The 27,880-nt window shown below is 40.2% G+C and overlaps 1 protein-coding gene across 2 annotated transcripts in view; it reads left to right on the top strand.

Moving 5' to 3' along the window:
* Positions 1 to 27,880, top strand: part of kcnma1a (potassium large conductance calcium-activated channel, subfamily M, alpha member 1a) — a 133,686-nt gene that overhangs the window by 81,184 nt on the left and 24,622 nt on the right. Inside the window, exons 9-21 of one of the 2 annotated variants that reach the window (XM_083988342.1) lie at positions 1,193 to 1,284; positions 6,845 to 6,955; positions 7,090 to 7,195; positions 7,650 to 7,732; positions 7,823 to 7,892; positions 8,953 to 9,108; positions 9,638 to 9,747; positions 9,937 to 10,005; positions 14,297 to 14,383; positions 14,480 to 14,556; positions 23,545 to 23,625; positions 25,385 to 25,729; positions 27,695 to 27,788. In XM_083988342.1, the coding sequence (XP_083844468.1) occupies positions 1,193 to 1,284; positions 6,845 to 6,955; positions 7,090 to 7,195; positions 7,650 to 7,732; positions 7,823 to 7,892; positions 8,953 to 9,108; positions 9,638 to 9,747; positions 9,937 to 10,005; positions 14,297 to 14,383; positions 14,480 to 14,556; positions 23,545 to 23,625; positions 25,385 to 25,729; positions 27,695 to 27,788 (1,481 nt within the window). The remainder of the gene's footprint in view (positions 1 to 1,192; positions 1,285 to 6,844; positions 6,956 to 7,089; positions 7,196 to 7,649; positions 7,733 to 7,822; positions 7,893 to 8,952; positions 9,109 to 9,637; positions 9,748 to 9,936; positions 10,006 to 14,296; positions 14,384 to 14,479; positions 14,557 to 23,544; positions 23,626 to 25,384; positions 25,730 to 27,694; positions 27,789 to 27,880) is intronic. The other variant, XM_083988341.1, reaches the window with a different exon arrangement.

The following is a 27,880-nucleotide window of genomic DNA, read 5'->3' as shown; positions in this document are numbered from 1 at the left end:
CAGGGGCAGAGAGATGAGGCTTAGGCCAGCCTGACTGTTACCACAGCAACAGCAGCCCCCCTCCCCACCCCCACACCTTCCCCTGATCTAGCGTCCTGTTGGGCTGCCACTAGTGTACAGTAGTAACTTACACACAAGCGTGCATGTGTACACACACCTGTGAGAACCCACACGCACATATGCACACGCACATAGCAAAGACCTTGCCTCCTCCATCTTCTCTTACAGAAAATGGAGGATCTAGCCAAATCACAGTTACTGTATTCTGCATTTGGCCAGCTATCACTATGCACTGATGACCTGCAGCTGTGTGGATGTGTACCGTGCTGTGGCCATGGTGATAGGTTGTGTGTTTTTCTCCGCGTTGAAAGCTCTGGAAGTCTTTAGGCTAGTACCTCAAGCTGCTTCCTATCAGCAGCAGTGGCTGAATAATGACTCCAGGCTGGAGATACTTTAAATCCAGGAATCATTTCAAACCCACGTCATTTCACATTATTCCTGGTAATGCATATAGGTAAACTTTGCAAGCATGATTTAAGTGTGTATTTACAAGGGCAAGGGCATGTCTTTGTTTCTTATAGTAGATGTTAGACTAGATGAGTAGTGTCAGCGAGAACCCCATTGTTAGATGGTAAACTTAAACCACCCTCTCCTGCAATAAATGGCTGTGAAACTTTGCAAAATGCATCCAGCTCATTTTCCAGCCCAACAAATGAGTCTTAATGTGTTTTGCAGCTGTGGACCATCAGGTGGGCCTATTCAAATCAACCTGCCACATCATCTGTGTTTGTTGGACAAAACATGGCACATAGGTTTTGATTCTATTCTCCCTCAGCTTTTAGACCTCTGCTCTCCATAAAGGTTTTCGGTGCTATCACAGACTGACTACTCAACAGCTGTGACAAAATTCTTGCCCACTGACTAAACCTTTTCCTAAACCTCTACCTTGAAAGACTGGGGCTATTTTTTTTTACTCAACAGCAAAAACAAGACTCTTTTTGGTATACGAAGATCTCTTTCATGATTATAAAGTTTACCGACAATGAGAGAGCTTTTTTCTCTCATTCATTTCCAAAGTAATATTTTTCTCCCCTCAGAAATCTGGATTCACGCACCAGTTTCCCCACCACCCACTCTGCGGCTTAGTAGTCTCTTTTTTAGTCTCTTCTTCTGTCTTCTATCTTCTCCTTAGGCCATGTTTGCCAGCTACGTCCCTGAAATCATAGAGTTAATAGGAAACCGCAAGAAATATGGTGGTTCCTATAGTGCGGTTAATGGGAGAAAGTAAGTATTCCAGATGGTTCTGCTGTTTTTCTGTGTGCGGTAGAACCCTCTCTGCATGCCTTTTTCTTTTTTCTGTTCCATGCATGTAGGCCATGTTTGCTCGCTACGTGCCAGAAATTGCTGCTCTCATCCTTAATCGGAAGAAATACGGAGGGAGTTATAACTCGACACGAGGCAGAAAGTAAGTTGAAATCCAGACAAGGTGTGGTTGTGTGACTCAAGTGCACCCCCCTGAAGTTTTGTAGTTACTGGGGGTTAGTTAACTTGACCTTTTAGAACAGTAAAGTTATATTATAGCATCAAGTCACACTGCGTGACTGGAGACCTTGGCCATTAGGACATACATGTCCATGCCCCTTTACTCTCTTTCACTCTGTCTCTCTGTCTTTCTCTCTAGCCTTGTCTTCTTTTTTCTCTCTACCCTTTTCTATATCTTCCTCTATCTGTCCTTCACTCAGAGCTTTCCTGAAGTCATTTGTGTGCCGTTCATTTTCTTTCTTTGTCCTCTTTGAAACATCCTGTGTTGCGCTTTAATTTGATTTGGAAAATAGAGCTTTCATGACTACTACACTGTAGACTTGCAGTATACTAACCTGTGGTGCTTCTATCCTGTAGATCTGTGCTCAATGTCTTGTCCCATTTCTGATTCTATTCAGATCCAGTCTCTCATTAATACTGTCTTGCCTATGGGGATGATTTAGGATCCTAATCCATCAAAATGAAAGAAAATAGTCATGAAACCCCTACAATCCGCTTTTAGGATTTTTTTCCACAAGAAAATAGAAAGATTTGAACATCTGCAAGTGCATTATTATTGGTGGTCTTTTTAAGCATCATCAATCTCAATGACCATTGCAGGATATAATTTCTTTTCTTGTTTCATTTTGCTTGAGTTTGTTTTGCATGTTTTATAGATTTTCTTTCTTTATCTGCATCACTCTGGCATGCTCTCTGTTATAACCTGCTGTCTTGCGGCTTTTTCATTGTTTGCCAAACTCTATGAAAAAGCCATCAACCTTTTGTCTGTCACCGCTAGCCCATCGCATCATCAATGCTTGACATGACTCTGGCCCTGATCTTCAGTCAGCTCCCACACCCTGAATGCTGGATGCCTCACTCCCATCGGAGGCTCTCAATTGCTTTTGGCTTGCTTTGCCTGCTTGGTTCTCGCCTGGTTCTCGTCTCTTGTGTGGTGGTGGAGTTTGTCTCCGGAGGCTCCTGTTATTTATGTATATGTGTAATTGGCCTCTCTGAGCAGAGGTTCCAGTGCACTGTTAAGTATGTGTGACACTGTGGTCATTTTACTGTTTGTACAGGATTACCACAGTACTTATTGTGCAGTATTGTTCTCCTCCCCTCGTGGCTCAAACCTTACTGATATTCAGCACACAGATTTATTTTAATCCAAATGTGGAGAATAGGGAGGGCAGACTTTTTCTTTTTCCTTCTTCCCTTTTCTTCTCATTTTCTTCCGTAGCACTCAGCATCTACTACCATGCTGTCTTCTCTTTCTCGCTCTGTTTCTCTTTTCCAATCTTACTTCCCTTGGTTTCAGCAGGGTGGATTCCAGACAGTCAGCAGTAGATTGAGGCATAGGAAAAAAGCCTTTGTTCGATGATGTTTGCCTGTCATTGGGACAAGATTGATGAAATGCTATGTTTGGCCAGTGACCTCAGCCCAGACTCACAGATGGGTGTTGAGAGAAACCCTTGTCAAAACTGAGGATAGTTTTTCCCACACACTTAATTTTCTCCTTCCACGGCCCCCGTCCATCTCTCTTTCCGTGTAGATATGTAGTGTGAATTTATCGTAACATTTCGAGGAGACCCACCAAACACACAGGATTAGTGTGGAACCAGGCTCTTTGCATAATCATTTAGATATGTATGTGCTTGGTGTTTACATGGATAGGACCTGACACATAGACAAAACAGGTCTGTCATGTGGGTTTAAGATTGACATTAGGGTTCAGTGCATTAAAATTTAGCAGCTATCAACAGAAAAAAAAATCCATCATGGAAATGAGATTAGGAGATTACAAGTATCAGACTGATTACAGAACTAGCAAACAATGAGGTCACAATACATTGTGAGGTATTTTAAATGTAACCCTTATTTGATCTCTCTGGCTGGCTGCAGTCACTTGAAACAGGCCTTGAAGGTTATTTGGAAGTCACATTGGGTCTGTACTGAGTTCCAGTCTCATGCTAGTGTTGCTTATAGTACTCTGTGCAGTGTACCATACACCCGTGAGTGCAGTGACAGCTCTCAGCCTGTGTATGCTGATATAATAATGACAAGTGTTGCGTTGTGTTGGCGCCCACACTGCACTCGGGGCTCTGTGGTTTCCATTATGGCTCTATGGTTTCCATTAGCCCCAACTTCAACAGAAGGATTGGCACGGAAACTGGCTTCAACCCTGGCTGAACTCTGACATACACCTTTGAAAGTCGTCTGTATGGGTTAGCGACTTGAGGCGTGCAGACGCAGAGACTCGCACACTGTCAGGCCTTAACACAGACACTCCCTTTACATAATGGTAAAATATACATAGGGCTGACTTGTGAAGAGTCGGCATACTACCGCACTGTAAAGACAATATGCAGTATATATAAATGTACTCACTTAATTCTGATTAGCATGTGATGACTACACATGGCACTGTTGATTCTTGACATTACAGGAGATGCACTTTCACCTGTTGCCTAAGAATTTCCTGAAAGATGATAGAAATTAAGGGGAACCCTCATGTGTAAATTGCAACATTTTGATGATGATTCTTGCAGTAAACTCATCACTGACCTAAGGATTAGAGCAGTATTAAGTGAGTGACCTCTGTTGCTGATGTTTGAGCTCTTCGTGTTTGTTCATATTGTACTCTGTGCATCCCCAGTGACATCCTGGGATGTTGCCTTTCTGCATGTTTTGTGTGCATGCTGTGTAATACCCCTTTGCATTGAATGTGATTGTGTACCACACTTATTTTTTATTTTTATTTTTTTGAGTTTCTGGGTTGCCAGGTATGATTTTCCTGTAAAAAAAAAAAAAAAAAATCTGTGCCCTTTAAGTGCTTTATTTAAATTTTTTGTTTTTAGTCATTTCTATATCTTAAACTGTACTGTACAATCAGGTTGACCAGAGGGGAGGTATCATGAAGCATTTTTAAATGGTTGAATTATCCATGATATCCTTTTTTATATCCTATTTAACTAGCCATGATCTCAGTATTGAATTTGATGCCACTACTGGCACATGGAAAGCTCAATACAGCCAGGCCAAGTTCTTAAATACAGAGACTCTAATAATTAGTGGCTTGATCAGGGGAACAAAAAATATTATACTTGAGAGAGAAAGTTTTCCTATGCCGATAAATCGCCTTTTCAGCGTGAAAGGCAGCACCACATTCGCTCTATGTACGTGCACCTGTGTTTACCTGTGAACATGAATTTACAGATTCAGGTTTGTGCTTTTGTGTGTGTGTTCATCTGCCATTCGGTACTGAATGTTAAACCCACACAAGCCAAATAATACGCCTTATAAATCTGTACCTTACTTCCACCCTTGGAGAAGGGCATCTGGATGCTGAGAATAGGAAAACATGACTGATGTTTTTCATCTCATGAAATGAGCGAAGTCTTGTGCCAAATTCTGCTGGCTGCCCACAGACATCTCAGCTCATCAGCTTGTAAGACCACACGGCCCTTTGCTCAACTCTGGCCAACCATGCGATCACGGCTGCTCATTAGATTCTCTTAAAGGACAGAGGCGACATCTGTGAAGACCATTATGTCCTGCAACATTCACAAACTGCCATTCTCTCAATATGTCTGTCACATTACTTTGCCAAGTCCACTTCAGTTCAGCCCTGCCCAGTCCATCTGGTACAGGATAGGAGAACGTACAGTGATCTGGACTATGGTTCTCATCTAACACAAATATCTCTGTTTCCTTTCAACCTGCCAAACTGAGTCAGATTTCACTAATGTTCTATACAATTTTAGACGTCAACAGTTTAAGGTTAATGTGTAAGCCAGAGCTTCCTTCTTCTATATAACAGCCTGATAATAGATTGAGGTAAACCTGTCATAACAAATCTAGTCTGATGATAAGAACTTGAACAGTGAACAAATATGACTGATGTATTTTTTTTAATTTTAGGAAAGAGTAACTTAATCTCTTTAGTGTTGAGTGCAAAGCCGTCCAGTACCCAGACACTCAAATCTTAAGTGGTTCAATTGTCTCCTGGCACATCCTTGTAAGTAGTGGATAAGGCCATTGTCATTACACAGATTGCCTTACAGGTCTCCATAGGGTAATTAGGGTGTCTGCCGAATATCCACACTAATCCATGTCAATATAAGGGCTGGATTCTACTGAGCATGTTTGGATTTCTCACTAAGGGGGTTGGCAAAAAGACTTGGTGACATTTAACTTAAAGTCCAGAAGACTAGTTCAGCTTACCACAGTGCAAATGAAGCATATACTGCAGAGAGTCATAAATCCACCAGATTAGTGTGATTAAATTGCCTCATCATAGCCATGATACCGATACTTACAGTGCTATTGAATCCTGATACTTGGTATCATCGTCCAAGTGTTTTTAATAATAACAGCTATTATTTTCATTAGATACAGCAGTGTAATAGCAACATTTAAAAAGTAAGATTAAACCTATGATATAAATGATTTGAGCAATATGAATATTTTTCTCAGTTCTGGGACACTAAAACTTGACATTTACAGAAGCACCACAAGTTTTATTGTTAAGATGTGAAGATTTTAATAAGACTTGGACAGTGACTGTCCAAACTCCCTGTGTCTTATTAAAATCTTATTACAATGACCCTCATAGCTGATAAAACTGAGAGGCCAACCTTTGAACTTGATCACTCTGGCCTACAGGGCAGTCAGAGGACAACCAGGGACACACAACTTCAACCCAAAAATCTCTCTAATCTGACCGCGCACTTCCTCTGTGCTGTAATCAGCTCTGTGCACCCTCTGACAGCTCTCTCAGCTGTAATGCACTACTGAATCCTGCCAGGGACCCGTCAAATACTCTGAGGTCCTGTTTAGAGTTTGTGTCAACCACAGGCCTCCAAATCACTTTGAAAGTTTTAGTAATGTTCTGTATAAAAGCACAAGCATATTGATGTACATGTCTTTGTCAACATCCATTCAGCTCACAAAGGGGGTGGTTTGGCTGAAGGGGTAGTTTTTATATTGAGAACGGATGACAGTCCAACCACTGTGGGCTGTGTGATTATATCTTAGATTTTCTAAAGTGGTTCAGAGTTGAGTGTTTGATTGCACTTGTCGTGCAGAATTTAACCACTTTCATTACATGGGGGAAAATATTCACTTTTATGGTCAAAAAGATATAATTCAGTTACTTGTTTGCTTTGAAACAACATTTCTTGACATGTATATAGATTTTTTTCACTCTATATTTAAGTTAGATGTTAGAGTGCTTTGGTTTGACTGATTATCTTTGGGAGACATGCCAGTGTCTGGAGTGATTTATGTTGCCCACTCAAGATGATTTCTTCCCCCCTTCCAGGCATATTGTGGTCTGTGGTCATATTACCCTCGAAAGTGTCTCCAACTTCCTCAAAGACTTCCTACACAAGGACAGGGATGATGTCAATGTTGAAATTGTTTTTCTCCATAAGTAAGTTAACTTATTCTTCCTCACCACGTGTAGGTTTGCACTGCACACAATGTTTGAAACAATGCGCAGTCGACGTGTATACATGAGGTAGCCATACATGCGCTAACTCCTCTCCCCTTTTCTCTGTGTGTTAGTATTTCCCCTAATCTTGAGCTGGAAGCCTTGTTCAAACGCCATTTTACCCAAGTGGAGTTCTACCAGGGATCTGTTCTCAACCCTCACGATCTGGCCCGTGTGAAGGTACACTTGGTGAAGTTGGTGACAGGACTCTTGGAGGAGGAAAAACACAAAAAATTATAGATTAAATTGGACAGATTAAGAGCAGAGTCCTTTCACTAAACCAGACATTTTGAGGTTTCCTGTTTGAACATTTGAATATTTTTTCATTTTAGTGGGTATATAGAGTACAGCAAAGCAGAACAGGGTGACAATATATGGCTATCCATGTCAGTTATTATTTTTACTTCTTAACCAAAATGGATAGAGACAGAAGAAAGAAAAGAGGTAAAGGCTGTGGTATATTGATGAAGAGTATTGCTCATAGTATTGACACTAGTCATTGTTCAACCCACTAATTTGTATAATTTTATGAGAAAAAGACGGAGGCAATTTTCTGAAAGCACTCGGTGCCTGTGAATAAATACTGGGGTGTATTATCATTTCACCATGTGTTTCTTTGGTCTTCTACACACAGATCGAGTCAGCAGATGCCTGTTTAATCCTTGCCAACAAATACTGTGCAGATCCCGATGCTGAAGATGCCTCCAACATCATGAGGTATTGAATCATCTTGACTTTGAAAGCAGCAGACAGAGACTAGATGAGGTGTTACATATTCATTGTTCACTGTTTCTGCCTTTTTTCAAGGGTCATCTCAATCAAGAACTATCATCCCAAGATTAGAATAATCACGCAGATGCTCCAATATCATAACAAGGTAAAATAAAAAATAAAAAAAGCTTCACTGGCCTGGGGTATACTGTATGAGATTGCTTTGCCTCATTTTGACTGGTCTCTGTTCTCCCTCACATGGCAGAAAGTTTTTGACAGCAGATAAACCACAACTCTTTCTGTTTAACAGCTGGACTGTAAATAGATAGCAGTTGGTTTCATCATTGGGTACAAACCTCGGTTTTAAGTCAGTACATAAAAAGAGCGGCACAATACAATAGCAAGAATGGCAGAGATTGATATTTACCTTGGAGCACCCTTTCACACTGTATACAACTTATAGTATATAGGGTTATATAGGGTTTCTATGTAAATACATGTCTGAGAGGAGGCTAACATGAAAGCTTGAAAAATTCCTAATGAATGATTTATTGTATTATCAATTTTTAGGCACATTCAAATTATGTTATAAACATTTCAAGGAAAATGTCTTCATAGGAAAGACATGTATTGTAAATGCAATAATTTGGAGTTGCAAGGATTATGTTCTACTGCTCATATTCTCCTCCCTGTGTAATTGACACTCAGTCGTTACTATAGTGAGCAGCAAATTGAGACTTAAAAAAATTACTAATCATCGTCAAAGTGTGTCAACACTGACAGCGCTGACAGTACAATGCGTACTTTTCAAACAAATTGCATTTAAGGATTGTTGGAACTAAGTAGTCATGATACTAGATGCCTGTGTTTTTTGTCCCATTGTGGAATTTTTGAGGGTGCTACGTTAGGGAATAAATAATCATTACCTTACCAGAGCTCTAAGCCCAACCACAGAGGGAGGGAGGGCTATGGGAAAGGTATTTCTAACAGAAGGGAAACACTGTATTCAAAGTAGGAACAAACCAAACTTCAACGCAAGACCCCTGATTTCCAGTGTATGTGCTAAGCCATTTGGATGCTGGCACAAGCTCTGTATTTACTATCATATTCAGAGAGCAAACAGGCATAATTTGCAAAATGTTGAAGTATTCCTGTAAGGGCTTTGAATGACTGAATGTGAGCTCTCTGTGTCTTGTGACCTCCCTCGTCTGTATCATGTGATGAAGGCCCATCTGCTGAACATTCCAAGCTGGAACTGGAAGGAGGGTGACGATGCTATCTGCTTGGCGGAGCTGAAGGCAGGCTTCATTGCCCAGAGCTGTCTGGCTCAGGGCCTGTCCACAATGCTAGCCAACCTATTCTCCATGAGGTCCTTCATTGAGGTAACACAGAGGACAAGATTAACTTGCCATGTCTCAGTCACTCCTTCTGAACAGACTGAAGTAATATGGATGAATGAATCCCTGCATTGCATTTTTGTAAATGAGATGATTTATACTGAGATTGAAGGTGAGGTGAAATAAATTGATACAGTAAGTTCTCTGCTGACAGATGGACTAGATCCATCAGACACAGCACATTCCCTGGGAAATTTTGACATCTTTGTCCAGAGAAAGGCTTCTATTAGAGTGTTTTCAGTCATCCTGGCACGTCATATTTTTACTGTGACATTTCATATGGAATCTGTTCAGTGTTTCTGCAGCTCAAAATTGAAGAGGTGCTTGCCTCTATCAAAGAACTGTTCTCATGTCATAAAGATGATGGATCAGCTTATAATGACCAGGCTGATGTTGTGCGGGAGAACATCTGCAGACCACATTGGATTGCTTGGATTGGAAGGGAAACAGTGTTGCTTTATTCTTCCTTTTCTTAATCTTCACATGTGACATTTCCGTGCTTGTTTTTTGTCAGATTGAGGAGGACACATGGCAGAAGTATTACCTTGAAGGAGTGGCCAATGAGATGTACACAGAGTATTTGTCCAGTGCCTTTGTGGGCCTCACCTTCCCCACTGTCTGTGAGTAAGTATCACTCTTTCCCCACTCAGCAAGCCCTCTGTCAATGGTAGGTCGCTAATAATTCAAAAGTAAGGGAGAGAAAAAAAGACAATATGGGCTGTGGGGATGGAAGAAAAATAATTTCAAAGGTCTTTAAACTCAGCAGTGATCGGCTTATATTCTGTTCTCCTAATGAATTCTCATGTTTTACAGGCTGTGCTATGTGAAGCTGAAGCTGTTGCTTATTGCCATCGAATACAAGTCTGAGCAGAGAGAGAGCAGGTTTGTGGACTGGATCTTTCTCCCATTAACATTAGATACAAGGGCTATGAACCACTGAGTGATTTGCTTCTAATAAATACCTATATTTCTTCCCCAAAATCCTCTTGGCAGCTCTGATATCTGTGATATTTTCTATTGTTTCCCTGACACAGCTGATATTTGTATCAGCTGTATCAATTTGATTTTGATTAGTTATTAATTTGGTGAACAAACAAAATGACTTACATATTTAAAATGTACACTAAGGGTTATTTTTCCCACCCAAAACATTAAATAGAACAAAAGTTACATGCAATAAGTACAGAAAGCACACAGACTGTGCATAACTCTGCAGTGGCTACACAGTCAACTTGAATTTGTGTTTTAATAATATATTTAGTAGTAGTGAATATAGTAATATTCACTAATGTTTATCATTTATTTCAATCTGCATTTTGCCATGCTGAAACCTTTAATTTAAGCACAACTACAATAAAAAATAGCAGGAAATCACTACCTGGCATCAGTGCTAAATCTGATTAGAAAATTTGATTGATTGAACAAATTAATGAAACTGAGAATAATGACTATTTGTCATTGGTGGAGGTAAATACAGATTCCCAAGGCTGATATGTAACCAAACCCTTCAGGAATAAATATAAAATCTGGCTAAAACGTCAATTCAGGTTCAGACAGGTAACAGACGACTGCACTGGAACAAGAAAACTTTCACGATTGTTTTTTGTCTCATTTCAGTTACACTGTGCTGAAACCTTCACACCTAAATTTTCTGCACATTTAAATTTCATGTCATGTGTTTCCTGAACTCAATTCTATTCTGTCCCTGTTCGGTCTGTATGATAACCACTAACTCTGCATCAGTGTCAGTCGTATCACCAGTAACAACATGAAGTACTATTTTTCAGTAATCTCAATTGCCAAATCCCTCCCACCCTTTCCCATTCACCTGTGTCAAATGTTTTTATGTACTGGCAAGGTTGCAAAGCAAATGATGGCTATTTTGATATAGAGTTTTTCCCAAGGTCTTATTTCCTTCGAGCTTAATAAGTTATTGAAAACAACTTTATCTTAATTCTGTAATTTTACTTATATATAATTTTTATATTACTTTTTCATAATGATGTTAATGACGGAGCACGAAACATGATACTCCTTTTTGGCCATTTTTTCTAGAAAATATACTGCCAAATTTTCAATGCCAGTTTATTTAATTATACATTTGCTAAGATAAGCTTGGTTAAAACATTTTTTAGAAAAAAAATATTTTTAGTGCAAGGACCTCAACATCGAACAAGCATGACATACAGTGTGTGTACAGAGTTGCACCACTTGCGACCATATATGGCGTGCCTACCAAATTGGCTGAAAAACATCAGTAAAAGTCATATTCTCCTCTTCTTCTATATGTTCATGATAACTGTTTGATTTGAGATTTTTTCTTGTTGTTTGCAGAAGCCGAAAGCGGTATGCCCTCTACCTTATCTTACTTCCAAAGTTCCACCCAATCTCCACCACTTTAAAGCTTCTGACTTTGGGAGTTTCCCCAAGGATATTTTTCCAAACTCTATCTCACAGGCCTCTTTTTCAAACTCTTTTTTATGGTGTCCCTTGTGCTTAATGCACTAACTTCTTTGCAGGCAGAGAGAGGATAGATAAATTGGACGTGTTTGTAGAAGTGCTGTTTCTTTGTCTTTGCTGTTGTCGGTGTACCAAGGCCAAACGCTCACCCTCTCCATATCTACCTCTTTTGATCTTTTCCGTTTTGTCCTTTACCAGTCCTTTGCCTAGTTTATTTCTCTCACTTTCAGTTCTTTTTCAGTGTCGCTCAGTTGTTTCCCTACTGTATGTAAGCTTTGCCAAGCTAATTATTCCACTCATGGTGTTTTCAAATCATTTTGCCAGAACAGTACTTCATGGTTCTTTGATTCAAGATCAGTGAAGAGTTTCTATACACATAACTTAGACCTCAGAGGTGGTGTCGATAAACACTGATTATCTGTTGATCATGAAATAAACTGACTGATTATTTGCCATTGCTGTAGGCAGTGGCTGATACGATAGCATGTCTTTTTCTCCATGGTTTTACACCAGCAGCACCTTGCCAACCTTTGTTTTCTTTTCATCATTTCACACACTAGGAAAGGCATGGAGCTGTTGAATTTGGATAGCATTAAGTTTATCCAAACTGAAATTTAATAACCAAAGGCTACAATGTTCACAAGTGCCCCACATTTCACTTTATGCATTCCATCACCCTCTCATGTTCTCAGTGTTAAATGTATATCCATCTGTGCATGTATGTGCGTCTGTGTGTGTGCGTCTCTGTGTGTGTGTGTGTGTGTGTGTGAGAGAGAGAGAGAGAGAGAGAGAGAGAGAGTTTGTGTGTGTGTGTGTGTGTGAGTGAGTGAGTGTCTGTCTTTCCGTCTGTCCGTCTGTCTCAGCCACCATGTACAGTCATGCTCGTGCGTCTCTCGAGTAGATGTTCTTAAGTGAGGTCACTTCCTGTCAGTTTGGTGTTTGAGAAACAATCCAACTGCACAGAAGTTACTGCAACCGTCTGCATCTACGTACCTGTCCTTATATCTGTACTTCAGTGGCTATGCCTTTCTGTTTGATTATTGTCCTCTTCATGCTGTTTGGTAACTGCATGCTATGACACTATCACATAAAGTGTTTGATGCTTGCCTTGTTGCTCACAATATGAGGTTTTGATGCTTTTTTAAGTTTCTATTCACCAGTTTGCACCTGACTGAAGAAAAATGTCTTGGATAGGCACACCTGTAAAATCTCAGATTTGGGCAGCAATGTTTGTGGAACTGTCTTGATTTGATCTATTTCTTTCATTTGTTTTGGACTAAAGAGCATGCCAGGCATAATGCCTGTTTACCTTTTTGGGGGCCATTCAATCTGAGTGAATGTTAGATGCTATTTTACTTCTTGCAGTGTGGAAAGAAAAATCTGATCTGCATGACTGGTGCAATTTGATCACATCCTGATATGTAAATGGATTCAATTGCTCCCTTAATATTTTTGTTTATTTTCTCTAGTGTAACCTTTTCCAGAGCCCAGAGGAAAGATTTAGTGGAATAGATATTTTCCTCTTCCCTGCTAGTGTACTCTTTCAAAATTAAATGTCACCAAATTTTGAGCCAAGTTGCTTAGAAAGATGTTCTGTTTTTCTGTATGCCATGTGGTGAATATTATTATCACCATTCAATAAAAAGTTTTAGTTTTTAAGATAGAAAATGGGAAATATAAGAATTAAAAATTCATCAGCTTTCATCTGGGCTCGTATTTTGAAGGAGTGTGACCCTTAAAGATGTGTGGGTTCAGTGTTTTGATTTCCTAGTTCACACTCACATCATTGATGATTGTTGCCCACAGGTAACCATTAATGACCAGGGTGTGTATGCGTGTGTATGAGCATATATAGTGTGTGTGTGTGGTGTCTACTCTTTGTCTCAGTCTAATTAATGGGGAATGATACAGCCAGTCGCTTACAGTGCTTAGAGCAGTAATGAGTATGAGTCTCAGTTGTAAGAAAAATAGTTTGACTAATACATCCTGTGATATTTATTTTTAGGGCAGCTGCTGTTCAGCATGCTATAATACATTTTCTTTTCGTTTATGTTTTATGAAGTCAATATTGACCTTGTATCACATACATTCTAATTATTGCCACACTGTGATTTTTATGGGGCTCAACCGTCCTGGAGCGATCCCTTAGACAACAGTAGAGTCACTTAGCAGAATGAGCCTCGAGTCGACAATAAAAAGAGCTGTTCATTCCCTTGCATCCCACTGTCAAATACTAACCGAGATAATGACACTTACTGTACATTCTCTGTACTACAGCCATGTCTCAGTGGCCATCACAACATTTGTTTTTGACTAGATGAATGTATTTGAGTGCTGAGGCTAAAACCACTTCATGGCCATGATTTTAATTCTTTCTGCCTTTGTCCCTTTACTCGTGCCTCTCTGTCCCCCCCGTCTCACCCCGGGACAATCCAGTACCATTCTGTAAAGAAAAGAATTCAAATTCACTCATACTGTTGTACATTCTGTCCATCCGTGTGAGTATCACATCAGCAAATTGCCCCAAAGTTAAGAGGAGCAGGTGTGTTTATGATGACACATAGGACACAACACAAAAGAGCAAACCAAGCACTTGATTAAGGGCTTCACCGCGTGTGTGTACCATTCCTCTTGATTAGCAAAGTTGTGTGCATGAACTGAGTGTTGTCCAGAAATTAATGAGCGTCATGTGTCTATTTCTCTCATTACCCAGCATCCTCATCAACCCGGGCAACCATGTCAAGATGCAAGAGGGAACACTGGGGTTCTTTATCGCCAGTGATGCCAAAGAAGTGAAGAGGTAATCCAGCCGTCCCAGTCAACAACTGGTCACCTGTTACGCAAAGTGGACATGGATCATTTTAAGTGTTAAACATTGTTACTGTGTCGCCTTTAGAGCTTTTTTCTACTGCAAAGCTTGTCATGATGACATCACAGACCCTAAGAGGATTAAGAAGTGTGGCTGCAAACGACGTGAGTATAGCCGATCCTTCATGTTGCCCCATCAAAACATTCCCTCCTTGCCTCCCTCCTCCCCTTCCTCTCACTCCCACACCTACCTGTGGGTCTGTCTGTCTCATTATACTTAAGGCTTAACTAGTTTGTACACTAATGTTATACTCTCATTGTTGTTGTTGTTCTTCTGTACTGTGGCACTGTGTTTGTAAAGGTAATATACTGTATGTTGTCACACCATTATACCCTCAGGGAAGTGTTAAATATTGGTCTCATTTGAATTTTTATAACATCAATTGGAGTTTTATGTGATGATAGATTTGTTTTTGTTTTTTGTTTTTTTGAAGTTGAATTGTAGGTTGTCATCTATAAATATGTTTTCTTTTTGTATTATCCATTGGATCACTACGTCATCTATGCAATCTGTAGTACTGTAGTAAAGTAGATAGATAATAACTGACAGTAGGATGAGGATGAATATGACAGAAAAGCTCATTGCTTTTCCCCGTCATATTTAAAATATTATTGGTTGTTACCTATTGTATTATATTGTCTTAAATGCGCTTGGTGGGAGTATTTGAGAGTGTTGAGCTCAGCCATGTTTTTTTAAGCCAAATGCTCCCATATTGTGAATAGTCCAGCGCTGACATATAATGTGCTCTTAATTGTTAAATTCAAGACTGTTCACTATGGGCCAGTAAAAAGGCCCATGAGTCATTTTTTCCCCTGTTTTTATGTAGACATAACATTACCATTAAGGCAGGAACAGCACATGAATATAACCTGACCTATGTGCTGTAGTCACTTGTCAGGACATGTTAGCTACTGGATAAGTAATTCAGGTGAATATCCCATATTCCCACAAAAGGTCGCAGAGAATTACAGTAAGCAGTGAAGTAGAGACAAAGCCTGGTTTTAAAAGATATACCCACCATTCCCTTCTTTTGTCAGTGTCATCTCAATTATTACAAGACATTTATTTTGCTCTGCCAGCTCAGTAGAGTCAACAGGCCCTTCACACTCTGGTTTCATTTAGATAAACTGTTTACTTCTGTTTGCTTTCTTAATTTCCTCATGTCTCCGACTCTGGTGATGAATGTGGCGTTATGCTTTATCCTATTACAGTAGTTTCCGACAAGAGAGTTGCATTTAGAAAGATGACAGTTCCATTACTGCAATGGAAGTCTGTCCTACAATATGTTCTGTTCTATCATGTTTTGTTCTCTTTTGTTGTTTTTCCCATGTTTCTTTATGACCAGTGACACACTTTTGATGTATTTCCTCCCCTGCTGCCATTGGAAAACGCCACTTTATTTTAACTACTCACTGGTAGTGATTTATTGTGAGTAAAAAGAAAATGGGTGTCCTATTACCCAGAGTGCAGTGCAAGTGTTTTTTTTTCCTCTTCAACAAATAGTAAACTGTATCTATGTTGCATGTACCAGTGTAGCTTCTGCATCCCTCTCCTTGCCTTTCATTTCTACACTGTGCTCAGACCAGACCAAAACCAAAACAGCAGAAATCACACTCACTCCAGCGTCAGTCCTCCTCCTCATTGGCCCAGGCAGCTTCTGCTCGGAGTAGTTGGAAATAATTAAATAGAATGTGTCTTAATTAGATGTGGCCGATGAGCTCTCAATTTTTCCTCACTATTTGATCATCAAACCAAACTCATATTTGGCATTTGAAAGCCAATCTGCCTCAAGTCTTATGTCATTAGCCATGATTACCCTCCGCATAGCGTCATGCTCCAAGAAAGTACAGAATGAATGTCATAAAAATCTGAGATGTCATACAGTAATCATAGGTTTAGAGGATGTTGCACAAAGGGAAGAAAATGAACAAGAACCGCTGAGATTTGAATTGATCTGCTTTCTGTCAAAGGAAGTTTTGTGTGTGGCTGTACTTTCAGAGAGCAGAAATGTCCTTGTGGGAAGTTCTTCAAACCCGAGCCAGCTAGGTTGCCAAAACACAATCAAAACAATCTGGCCTCCCCTTTGCCCCACTTCCCTGTGATCTCAGCCCCTCTCTAAACTCTGGGTCCTCGCCCAGCTGGGTCTGAGGTTTCAGAGATCATCAGTTCCTTTCAGAATTTAAATGTCACCGTACCAGTCTTGTGCATATCAAATCTGGACACCCACACCCCCCACCCCTCACCTCCCCCCCTTTTCTTTTTTTCTATACTCACTGCACTTGGTGAAAAGCCCACTAGCAATAAGATGTATTAATTGTCATGGCATTAGAATGCCACTAGATGGTGGTGCCCTGCCAGGGTCAATATGACTATTTAAATGGTGATGTCTGTAGAGGAAACTCAAATCCCCTGATGCATGTTCAGCAAAAATGCAAGGACTAAATATGTGTGTGTGTGTGTGTGTCAAGAGAATAGAATTAATCAAAACCTGGGTTTGACAAATTGCTGAGTTTCTTTCATCATTTTGTAGTCTTTAATGTAATGTGTCACATGACAGGGTATAGTTGGGGTTTGGTGAGAGTTGTGTGCTCCATTCCTAAGGAGAGATACTTGTCCTCCGCACTCTTTATGATTCTACTGTGCAATGTTTGTTGAGTTAACAGTATCATTTTTTCCTTGCACTCTTGCTGAATTTGAAAGCTTTAGAGGGATTTATCATAACGGTGCTTTCTTTGGGACATCCTTTGCATTCAACATAGCGCCCTGATAGCTTCTGCTTGAGTATGTTGTGCCTTTGGTGAATTTTAAAAGATGGTGACTTATTAGACCCATGCAGACAGTTGATCAGGGCAGCTGTCATGTTGAATCTCCAATTAGGACTGCCCTGAAATGAACACCTTTTAATCTTAGGCCAGAATCTGGGTATTTGTGAAGTCAGAAGTCAAATACATTGTCCGTGTGTATGTGTATGTCCTTGTGTATGTTCTCCATTGCTCCCCCTCCATGTGTCAGTAATCCACACTGTCACACACATATACTGTGGTCCGAATGCCCAAGCAAAAACTCTGAAGTTAAAAAATGTCAGCATGAACTGAAAGCCTTGCTGCACTTGTCTGCCATGCTCTCAAAACTGTTTCATCACTGTGAACAGTTATCTCTTTACCTCCCCTTGTTGCTGAGACCAAAACTACATTTTCTGCATGCATATTACAAGCTCAAAAAGTACATGTGCATGCCACAGGATGCAACAGTCCCTGATGCTTTCATTCCATGGGTTATGATCTGCATTTCCCATTCTTTCCTTGGCCAGAGGCTGAAACGTATTACTTCATTCAGGACCTTATTTTCCAATGTGACTCAGAGTCAAAGATGCTGAAAGCATCTCTGTAAAGGTGCCAGACAATATTAGTCTGCTGTCTGTTTGCACCTTGGCAATGAGAGAATGGGGACCAGGGACTGTTTCTGCCCAGAGTCACAGCAATCTAGAGGATGCTGCTCTGGGAACTTCCATTCCTACTTCCCTCGGGGTTTACAGCTTCACACACCAGTTACACACACACACAGATAGACATTAAGTAGATGTTTTTACAGTATTTCTGGCTGCAGGCTGGCTAGTAGTTATGAAGTTATACAATATGTGCTTTCACTTCCAATCTAACCTCAACAAGAGCACCTGGGCTCCAAACTGCCAGTTTTGTAAAGTGCCTTAAATGAAAAGAAATATCAATGAAAAGCTTTGATACAATAGTCTGATGAGCATGGATTTTGAAAGACCATAGACTGTCCACTTCTTGTCAAGTTTTACCCCTAGTTGGGTGGAATTAAACAATACAGAAACAGCCCAAATAGTAACTGCTTAATAGATAGATGAGTAGCCTAATATTAGTAAAATATGGAAAATTGCTAGTGCTTCTTACTTAATATTAGAAGCAATAATTTAATGGCTGACAGTAGGTGAATACTGAAGTGTGCTACAGTATTAGCATTAGCATTGTGTTAGCGGCACACCATACAAAGTGTAGCCTACTGGACTGACAAGTAATGTATTTTAATATAATGATCTAGTTCTTCTTTTCAAAGTAGCGTAGGCTCACTCTGAATGGACACAAAGAAATCACAGATATACAATGCATGATTTCTTGGCTGCTCATGCATGTTCACGCATTAGAGTGAAGCTTCCCTTGGGGAGTAGAGCAGTGAAACTGCAGGTCTGAATCTAGCATGAATTGGCCAGTCTAGTCAGTAGAGTAGTGTGATGCCTTGGACAGTGCCGCTACAGCTGCATGATGGGATACAGGTACGTGATCCACTCCTTTAGCCAAATGGATAGAGGATGTACAAATGTATGAAACATTGTATGAGGTTTGCTGCTGAAAACATTGCTCATGCCTCTTTTCCCTGAATGCCTCCCTCCCTCTCCCCTTTCTCCTCACCCCTCTTTCCCACTGTTATAGTTTTGCCTTTTGACTTGTGACAGCCTTAGCACACAGCTTGACCTCTCAAGACTATATCAACATGAATGACGAATAATACGCTGATATATGTGATTATATCGTTCTATTATTAATATAATACCAGTAGCATGTCCAAATTTTTATGATCCTTTCCTTGATGAAAAAACTATTTTAAAAAATGAAAATCATTTGACAATTTGATGAATTTTAGGAATGGATACATCCGTGTGCTTCCACTGTGTTAAATTAATTGGGGCTCAAGTCTGTGGGAGGCTTGCACTCTCTGATGAAGTTACCTTCCGACTTCCCCTGGATGAATATTTCTCCTTTTGCCATTAACCTGCTGATTTTCCTCTCCTCTCATCCCAAAACATGACTGTAGCCAAGATGTCCGTCTACAAACGAATGAAACTGGCATGTTGTTTTGATTGCGGCCGTTCAGAGCAAGACTGCTCTTGCATGTCAGGCAGTGTACATAGTAACATGGACACCCTTCAGAGGGCCTACCCACTTTCCTCTGTCTCTGTTCATGATTGCGCAACCACTTTACGTGCCTGTAAGTTACACCGCTCAACACATGCTGTTACATGTCTGTGGTGTGTGCTCCATGTGTATTGTACCGTGCAGAGGTACCGTGTTGTCTACATGGTGTGATCTGTCCACTGTGACTCCGTAGCTGTGGCTTATGTGAATTTATTCATTATAATTTTGTTTACGAACAATTTTTTTCAGTACTTCCTTATCTATCTATCTATCTATCTATCTATCTATCTATCTATCTATCTATCTATCTATCTATCTATCTATCTATCTATCTATCTATCTATCTATCTATCTATCTATCTATCTATCTATCTATCTATCTATCTATCTATCTATCTATCTATCTTTTCCCATTATGACGCTATGAGTTTGATTTATTTCTTGAGTGTAATGTGTGTAGTGGGTAAGTGGTGGTGTGGCTCTGTGGTGCTGCTGTACTGTTCAGTACTATAGGTGTTAGACACGTGGCTACCGCATGCTACATCAGTCATGAAGTTGTGTGATATTATCAATTTTGGAGGATTGTTGTTACTGTTTTCATGTCTTCAAGGTAAGGATGTACTCTATGTAAAATGGAACATTTTGTTTTATTCTTAAGGTTTTACTCTGTAATTTAATGTTGTTTGTCAAATTATGTCTTTATTTTATTTTATTTTACATACAAGGCAATTACAGAGCTCAGATTAATACTGTTTTCAGTTCAATTCTACACTTTTCAGTTAAATCTACTTTTTGTGAAATAACACTGGCACTCAGAGAGCGGAGTGAAAGTGCTATTTCACTTTCTTTAACCTTTGCTTTAACTTTGCGGAGAAATTGTTTCATGTAATGTTGAAGATAAGAGAAAATCACATCTGAAATGGTGTTTTGAAAATTTCCAATAGTCTTTTCAAGCATTATGGCTGAGGAACAGAGCACGGATATTGAAACATGTTTTTATTGGGAATACTGGTTCAGCAGTGAAACTATTCTGGCAATTCTTAAAGAAGATTTGCACATTCTTAAAGAAGTGTATCTGCAGTCTTTAACAGTCTATGATTAGATGGTACTGTAGGAGAGAGAAAAAAAGAGAGGAGAGACAAAATGAGAACTTAAAAAAAATTGGTGTTGGCTTGATAAAGAAAAGGTAAGAGGACTGCGACTCCTTTTCCATTTTCCTTTTGAGTGGATAGGAAATACTAAATTGTCTGTCAATTAGACATGGCAGCAGTAGGCCTAGCTATCAAAGCCTTGGGTTCAGACATACAGATCTGATTTCCTTCTCAACATTCTCCCACCGTCTGCCGACTCAGCCTAGATTAGTGTCAAACAAGCCATGATGAGTTTGGCTTGGCCTCTTGTAGTTCGGCCTGCGCTGATATCCCCCGATACCAATTACTGGCCATTACATGGTTACTGATCTCACTTCTCCCTCAACCCCCTGTAGGATTTCAGGAAAGCCTCCTCTGTCTTAGATTTCTTTCCCTTTTTGACTCTGACTTTGTCTGAACAAAGTGAGTTTAGTGAAGTAGTGCATTGGGCTTTGTCAGTCAGGGATTGTTGGATTTCCTCTCCCCATTTCCCGTCTTTTTTTCCACCAGCCTGAGAGGGTAAGACGTCTTTATCCATGATGACTTCATGCTCTTGTACATCTGAGCCACATTTGTCTGGCCCTAGTACTGGGATAATTGATTTCCTGGATCGCACTCTTTAATTTAATTCACCCTGTGTTCGGATGCATGTTGCACTTGGACCACACAAATACACAGTGGGATACAGACACCTCTTTTAATGGTGACATAAACATAAACCTCCGCACCGCTTTATAAACTTTAACTATGCAATTTTTTAATGAATGGCCATTTTAATAAGCAGTGATTCAAGGGGTTTAGTGAGTAATGTGATGTTTGATGATATAGAAAAAGTAAACCTTTGCACAAACAGCAAGCTGGGGATAAATTAGCCAATTAATTGCATCTCTTCTGTTGCTAAGGATTATACATGGAGTCATTTTGCAATTTAGTCAGATGTTGAATTACAAAGGTAAACAGTAAGAAAAGGCATAAGCACAAGTTAGAAACTTTTGCAGTTAAAGCAGTGGAGCAGTTTCTGTTTCTTTTGGGTAGTCAAAAAATATAGTTCAAAGCGTACAGTAAATTATATATGTACAGTAAATATAGCAAAGTACAAAAATGTAGTTTCTTGTTGTGTGGTGTGTGTATGTGTGTGTGCGTGTGGTCTTCAAGAGTTTTTTTTAAATACTACCTCTGAAACTATTGTTAGTAGTCCAGTCGGAAGGGTACTTTTGGCGGGTCTTTGAGTTACATATGGTTTTTTATTGTCACCTGATCGTCATCACAGCCAGCCAGCTTCCTTCAGAGAGAAAAGCCATAGACGTGACAGAGTTTATATAATGGGGAGGCTGATGCTTCTTTAAAGCTGGCCCATGGACAAGGGTAGGGGACCCCAAGCTCAGGGGACGCTTTCGGCTTGTCCACGACCCCCTGGGCTGTGTGTGTGTGTGCATGCATGTGCACATCTTGCGTGTGTGACAACATGCACTTGTATCTCTGTGTCCGTGCATGTGTGTGTATCTGCATCTCATTGCTGGGGACCTTATTTGTCCTGACACGGAAATTATGTTTGCATTTTCATTTTCCCAGCCCTGCTGGTCCGTCACCAAACTTGCCCTGACAGCTCCTGTCCACCAGGCAGGCTCGGTCCCCCCCACTACCCTCTGTCCTATGCCGGCTCACTACGCCCCAGATGCTAGCCAGTTAGTCTGCCGCCTCTGCAGCGCGGGCAGATTGCTAGAGACAGATGCCAGGGCCACTGTGGGTCCCTGTTTGAGGATCTGTGTCATAGGCCAGCCCTGGGCCCTCACTGTGACCTTTACTGCTGGAAGAGACTCGGAAAGAGTGGGGAGTGTCAGCAGCTCAGAGCTCAGTTCAAGTGCCCACTGAACCAGTGCTTCTATTTGTACCAGTCTTCAGCACCTCCTCAGTCATGGTCAAACTGATAAATACATTTCCAGATAGTTAATATTGCTGGCATTTGTATCCGTCAACCCTATTTAAATAAGGATTTTTAAGGTGTAGTATTGAACCTGTGTTTAAAAAAAACATTGCAAGAAACCTGGGCTGCAGATAACCACCATGCAGTGTATCTGTTGGCTTGGCTATTTTGAGTAATGAGTGTCTGCTGTCTGTGTTTTGGATGTCTACATGCATTCAAGTATATAGTTGTTGTCTTTGTTTCCCATGGTGGCTTTTTTGTTCTGTCTACAGACCTCACAATGCTTGACACCATGAAACAGTGATGTGTAAAGTCAGAGTATTTATTGAATGAAAAACAGAGCAAATTTTTCTTTTACAAAAAGGGTTACGACTCATTGCAGGTTTAGTACACTTTCCCAAAAGCATGGCTCACACTGAGAATGGACAGTTCATTTCATCCACCTGTCTGCCTTTTTTGTGTTAAATCATCGCCACCATTATTGTAATTATTTATACCTTTCTTTTTATTTTTGGTTCATGCTCTCATGACTTTTACTGATGGTTCTTGGTCACAAGTACATTTGATTTCATTTCCATCCACTGCTCTTACATTGATGTCTCTATTTCCTAATGTGTCTGTTTCATTACATCCTTTCTCCCTCTGTGTGACCTGCCACTTGTCTTTGCATTCTCCTCAGCCAAATATAAGTATAATGGATATGTCAGATCACGTAAGTGTGTTTCTCTGTCCTTCTCCATTGTGCTCCAGCTCTGTGTGTAGACTCTAGACCCCTCATTATGTCATGTAACATAATTAGTACCGATGCTTTGCTTTAGTATTTTCTTTGTTGTCCCTCATCCCTTAAAAATATACTGATGTTGTCTTGTGTCTAATGTAGAGACAAATGTGGAAGTAAACTCACTATATAACCAGTTTAATTCAATGTCTAACTTAGACAAACTGTTTCTTTTAACCCATTTTCATTAAATCATTTCAACATATATTGACAGGGAATTCAAGTAGTTTTTGGTATTTTTTAGCAACTGAAGCAAATCATTTGTGTTTTGATAATACCTTGTAGTTCCATGAAATATTCTTTTTGTATTGTGCTGCATGTAGCAGCAGATGGCGCTACAACACCAGGGAACAGTGGGAGTCAAAAAGAGGCTGGCGTTCGATTCAAAGCTGATTGCAATTTAGGTAATTCTTTGGTAAATAATTGTTAAATGCATTCCTTTCACTCTACTGGTTAAGATTTAATTTTAGTTTTGAAATGTTATTTGTCACCTCTAACATTTTATTTGTATAATTATATGTATAATGTTTTTGTTTTTGTTTCTATTAAACATTTAGGTTTTTTTTTTGTTTCCTCTGTGAAATAGCGGCTGCCTCTTCAGCAAAACTAAAAGGAAATGAAATTATCATAATATCAGTTTCACTCAACAGTTGCATGGCCTAAAAAGCTATTTCATGCAGTTGCAATGCAGATGCAGAACAAAGCTTGTTCATGCAGCAAACACCGTGAAGGCAAAGCCAACTTAGCTCACATACAAAAGTAAACATTTTTAGTTGTTATTCCTCTGCCTCATCATCCAGTTTACATTGGGTCATGGCGATCTGATAAAGCTTGCATGCGCACAGGACAGTACCGTCATGTGATTAGCATTTCAGGAAGGGACAGTTGCCGTCTGGGTTGTTCAGGATGCACAGTGGACCTGCCAGGGCGGGTGAGTGCTCTCTAACGCTGCACGTGTTTGACAAGGGCCAGATGAATCCAGGAGCTATCGGTGGCGCCCCGTAAATCAAGGAGGCAGCTGACGGCTGGGATAAACGTCTGTTTATCGCCCGGGGCCACCCAAGCATGCTCTCTCCTCCAAACAACCAACCAACCACCCTTCCACCAAAGGGGAGAAAAGGGCTCCGCCTCTCCCAGTCAACTTTACAACCAGATATTTTACTCATCTCCCTCTGTTGTCTTCCTGCAGTGTGCCATGACCCCTTCAGAACATACAAACACACAGGTTAACTCTGCAGTCTGTTGGATTGTGTGTGTGTGTTTGTGTGTGTGATTGGTGGGATGGTTGGGTGAACATCAGGTGTACATCTGTGTATTTACTCTCAGACACAGTGGGTTGTCTCCGGACACTGTGATTGTTGCCAAAGTTCTGACAAATTATCAACCGTAAATATACTGTTAAAAAAAAAAATAGGTTGACTGCATTTTTAGTCTGGAATTAAACCACATTTTCAAATGTATCCCATAAATGTTTAATGTTTAGAGCATTTTTGAATTAGTAATATTATCAATTATTTCTTACAGTCTAATATTTGTTGAAATAGGAGCACTGTGCCACATGTTATGCTTGAAATGACACAGTGTCTGATTGGATTTGACTGGCTTAAGCCAAGCCATGTCTCTGCTTTGTTCTACCAGAAAGTGAAGCACAACCGAGAAATAAAACTCAGAGGCTTCTAATTAATTCATGTTTGTCACAAATGCAAAGTAAATGTCACTGTGAACATTTCACTTAGAGCGTATGCCAAGTAGATAAGAGATGTTAAATAAAAATGAAGGTTCAACACCAGTTTTATAAAAATAAAAATAAAGGATTAGCAGGAATTTTTCACTTTAACAAATTTTAAAAAGTGCATTTTTTCCCTCAACAGAAACAAGTGTTTGATTCATATACAGTTTATTGAGTAATTATTGCATATTTATTTCAAATTAGTGAGCCCATGTCTTATTTACCAACATGTTTTGGCGTGATAATATCCTAAAGTGAAATTATGAATTATGTCAATTTCCCCTGAAATCTAATAGAAAAAAATAAAAAATAAAAAAATGTGAAAAAAAATAACATTAACACTTGTTAATTTAAGTCTAACATTATATTGACTAACTAATTTATTAGCAACAACACAGGCTTTCTCACACTTTTTATTCTCCATTGTTTGACAGTAATGGATGAAGTTAGACCATCTTTTCAAAACCGATCAGTTAAAACCACCGGCTGCGCCTCCACCTCCATCACCTCAAACGCATTCCTTCCCAACACCCTGCACCCCAACAAGGAGCCCCTGGTCAACCCAGGCACAATCAACATCCCCCTTGTTAATAACCGTAAAGGAAGCCTGCTCCCGAAGGGGCCAGGGCCTGGGGCTGACCCCTCCAAACTGCGCTTCAGTATCTCAGGCCCAGGAGACGTGGTGGCCAGATCCCTGGCTGAGAGCCGGCTGAACCGGGCCCGCAGTCTGCCGGTGAAATACCGCTACCACTCCAGTAATGCCATGCTGCTCAGTCACAGTAGGCACTGTAGGTTGCCCCCTTAGCGGGATGCATCAGTCTGTAACCCCGCCTGTCCCGTCCCGTCATTTTGTCTTGTTTGCTGCATGACAGTTGACTCTGCCGGAGCTGCTGCTGTTGTTGCCCCTGCTGCTTTGCACAGATTTGCCTGCTAGTGCAGTAGCTGCTGCTGTCTGGGTGACTTCCAAACTGAGGAGCACTAAAAGCTGTGATTTTAGAACTAACTCAAAAGAGCTGTTTATCAGTTTATATTTCCAGAAGTGCTGCAGGATTTGTGAGCTGTGAGGATACTGACATATGGAGAGGAAAAAGAAAGATTTTAATCAAATATTGTAAAGGCTTTTATTACCTTGTGGCTGGAGAGTATTAGTATTTATTGTGGGATATTGTGTGTAAGTGAGAAGTTTTGTGTTTTCACTGTTAACAAATTAAGTTTAAACCAGGAGGAGTGTGTCAAACAATATGGCAAGGAATGCATATTTCTGATGTGGTATTTTCAAAGAGAATTAGAGAGAGAATTATTTGTAAAGTGGAAAGTGCTTGTGATATTAGCTATTCCGAATGCCCAATTGCATAAAGGAAATGTCAGAGAATGACATTTTATCAGAAGGCAGAGTCATATTTCTTATCTTTTATTAGCAGAATTAGGTGACAGCCTAGAATGGGTGCTCAGACAATAATGAAATTCCGCATGCTTGGAATAGTCACGGCTTGCGGCGTGCACATTGATTTGCACTAATATCATGCTGTGTTATTGATTTCTAACCAAAGGACTAATACAGGTTTGAAGTGACGGTGCACTTGGCATTTGCGCTGAGAGAGTGCAGAGTGGATAAGAGTATCTGGGTGCCTGTCTGAACGCTCATGAAACTCACAGACAGTGGTGAAGATCAGACTACTGTTACATTGACTGAAATCTTCAGACAATAGGGCCTGGCCTCACTGCGGCTGCCCTTTGTTGTCCTCTCTGTCTGAGTGGGACTTACGCAAAGTTTGAAAAACAGGTTTTTTTTTTGTTTTTTGTTTTTTACTGTTTCTCAACACAGCAAAGAAGAGCTGACAGCAAACTGAACTTAAATCTGATCAAAATAATCTCTGTTGTGACTTATAGCTCAGCGTCCTACAAACACTTAAAACTGAGGCATCAAACACAAAAAATGGAATATTTAATCGGAAATAAATAATTTACTTTCCTGTTAAACTTTTAAAACTAGTCCTGACCTTCGTCTACTGCAGGGCGATGTGCATTTACTAGCTGCTTTTCGATATTCATAGTCCACTAATTCACACCCTGTTAGCGTGGCCTGTCCTTCATGATGTGCGCTGAGTGCAAAATGATCTCTTGGCATGGAGGACCTGTAGATGAGCCGTTGCTTTAGCACAAACTGGACTGATGGGGTGCGGTTCAGGTAGTTTTCTCAATAAAAACTACCCTCTCAAGATCCATCTCCATAACCTTTATTTATCTCATTGTCATTGCTTTTGCCCGTGCCCCACTGACAATGACAGTCTGTACCATCTCATGGCAATTAATGGTGTAGGTAAGCATGGTGACTCTGATGCAGACTGCTAGTGGTCCAACCACCTGCACTATTTACTAGGTTTACTGAACAGATGCAGTAGTGTGTTACTGACAGCCCTGTAAAAGTGCACCTTAGAAGAGCCGAAGTATGGGGGTTTTGGGATGTGAGCCTTCTGTGACATTTTCAGGTCATAAATTGGTTTTTCTCCGTGGTTTTCTCCTGCCTTTCTCAGATTTACCATTGTCCGTTACTAATGCTTTCTCTATATTTTCTCAATTTGACACTGAATTATTAATTTTCCTTTTCCTCTGTTCAGTTTTTTTTGTTTGCAATGATTGATTGATTGATTGTTGGCTTTTTTTTAATTAATTATTTTCATGTCAGGTCCAGCACTTTCCCAACCACCTGTCACTATTCTGACATTCTGTGCATGTGTTTGCAGTTGAAGACGAGCATCCATCAACTCTCTCGCCCAAAAAAAAGCAGCGCAACGGAGGGATGCGAAACTCACCCAACTGCTCGCCCAAGATGATGAGGTAAGAGACGTTGATTTTATTCTCTTTCCGTCGTTCAAGTGGGGAGTGAGAGGAAGTCAGATAAGGGGAGGGAGGGTGGGAGGAAAGGATGG

This window comes from Trachurus trachurus (genome assembly GCF_905171665.1).
Source record: "Trachurus trachurus genome assembly, chromosome: 15".
Taxonomy (NCBI): domain Eukaryota; kingdom Metazoa; phylum Chordata; class Actinopteri; order Carangiformes; family Carangidae; genus Trachurus; species Trachurus trachurus.
Note: the sequence above shows the minus strand (reverse complement) of the source record. Positions and strands in the feature narration are given on the sequence as shown.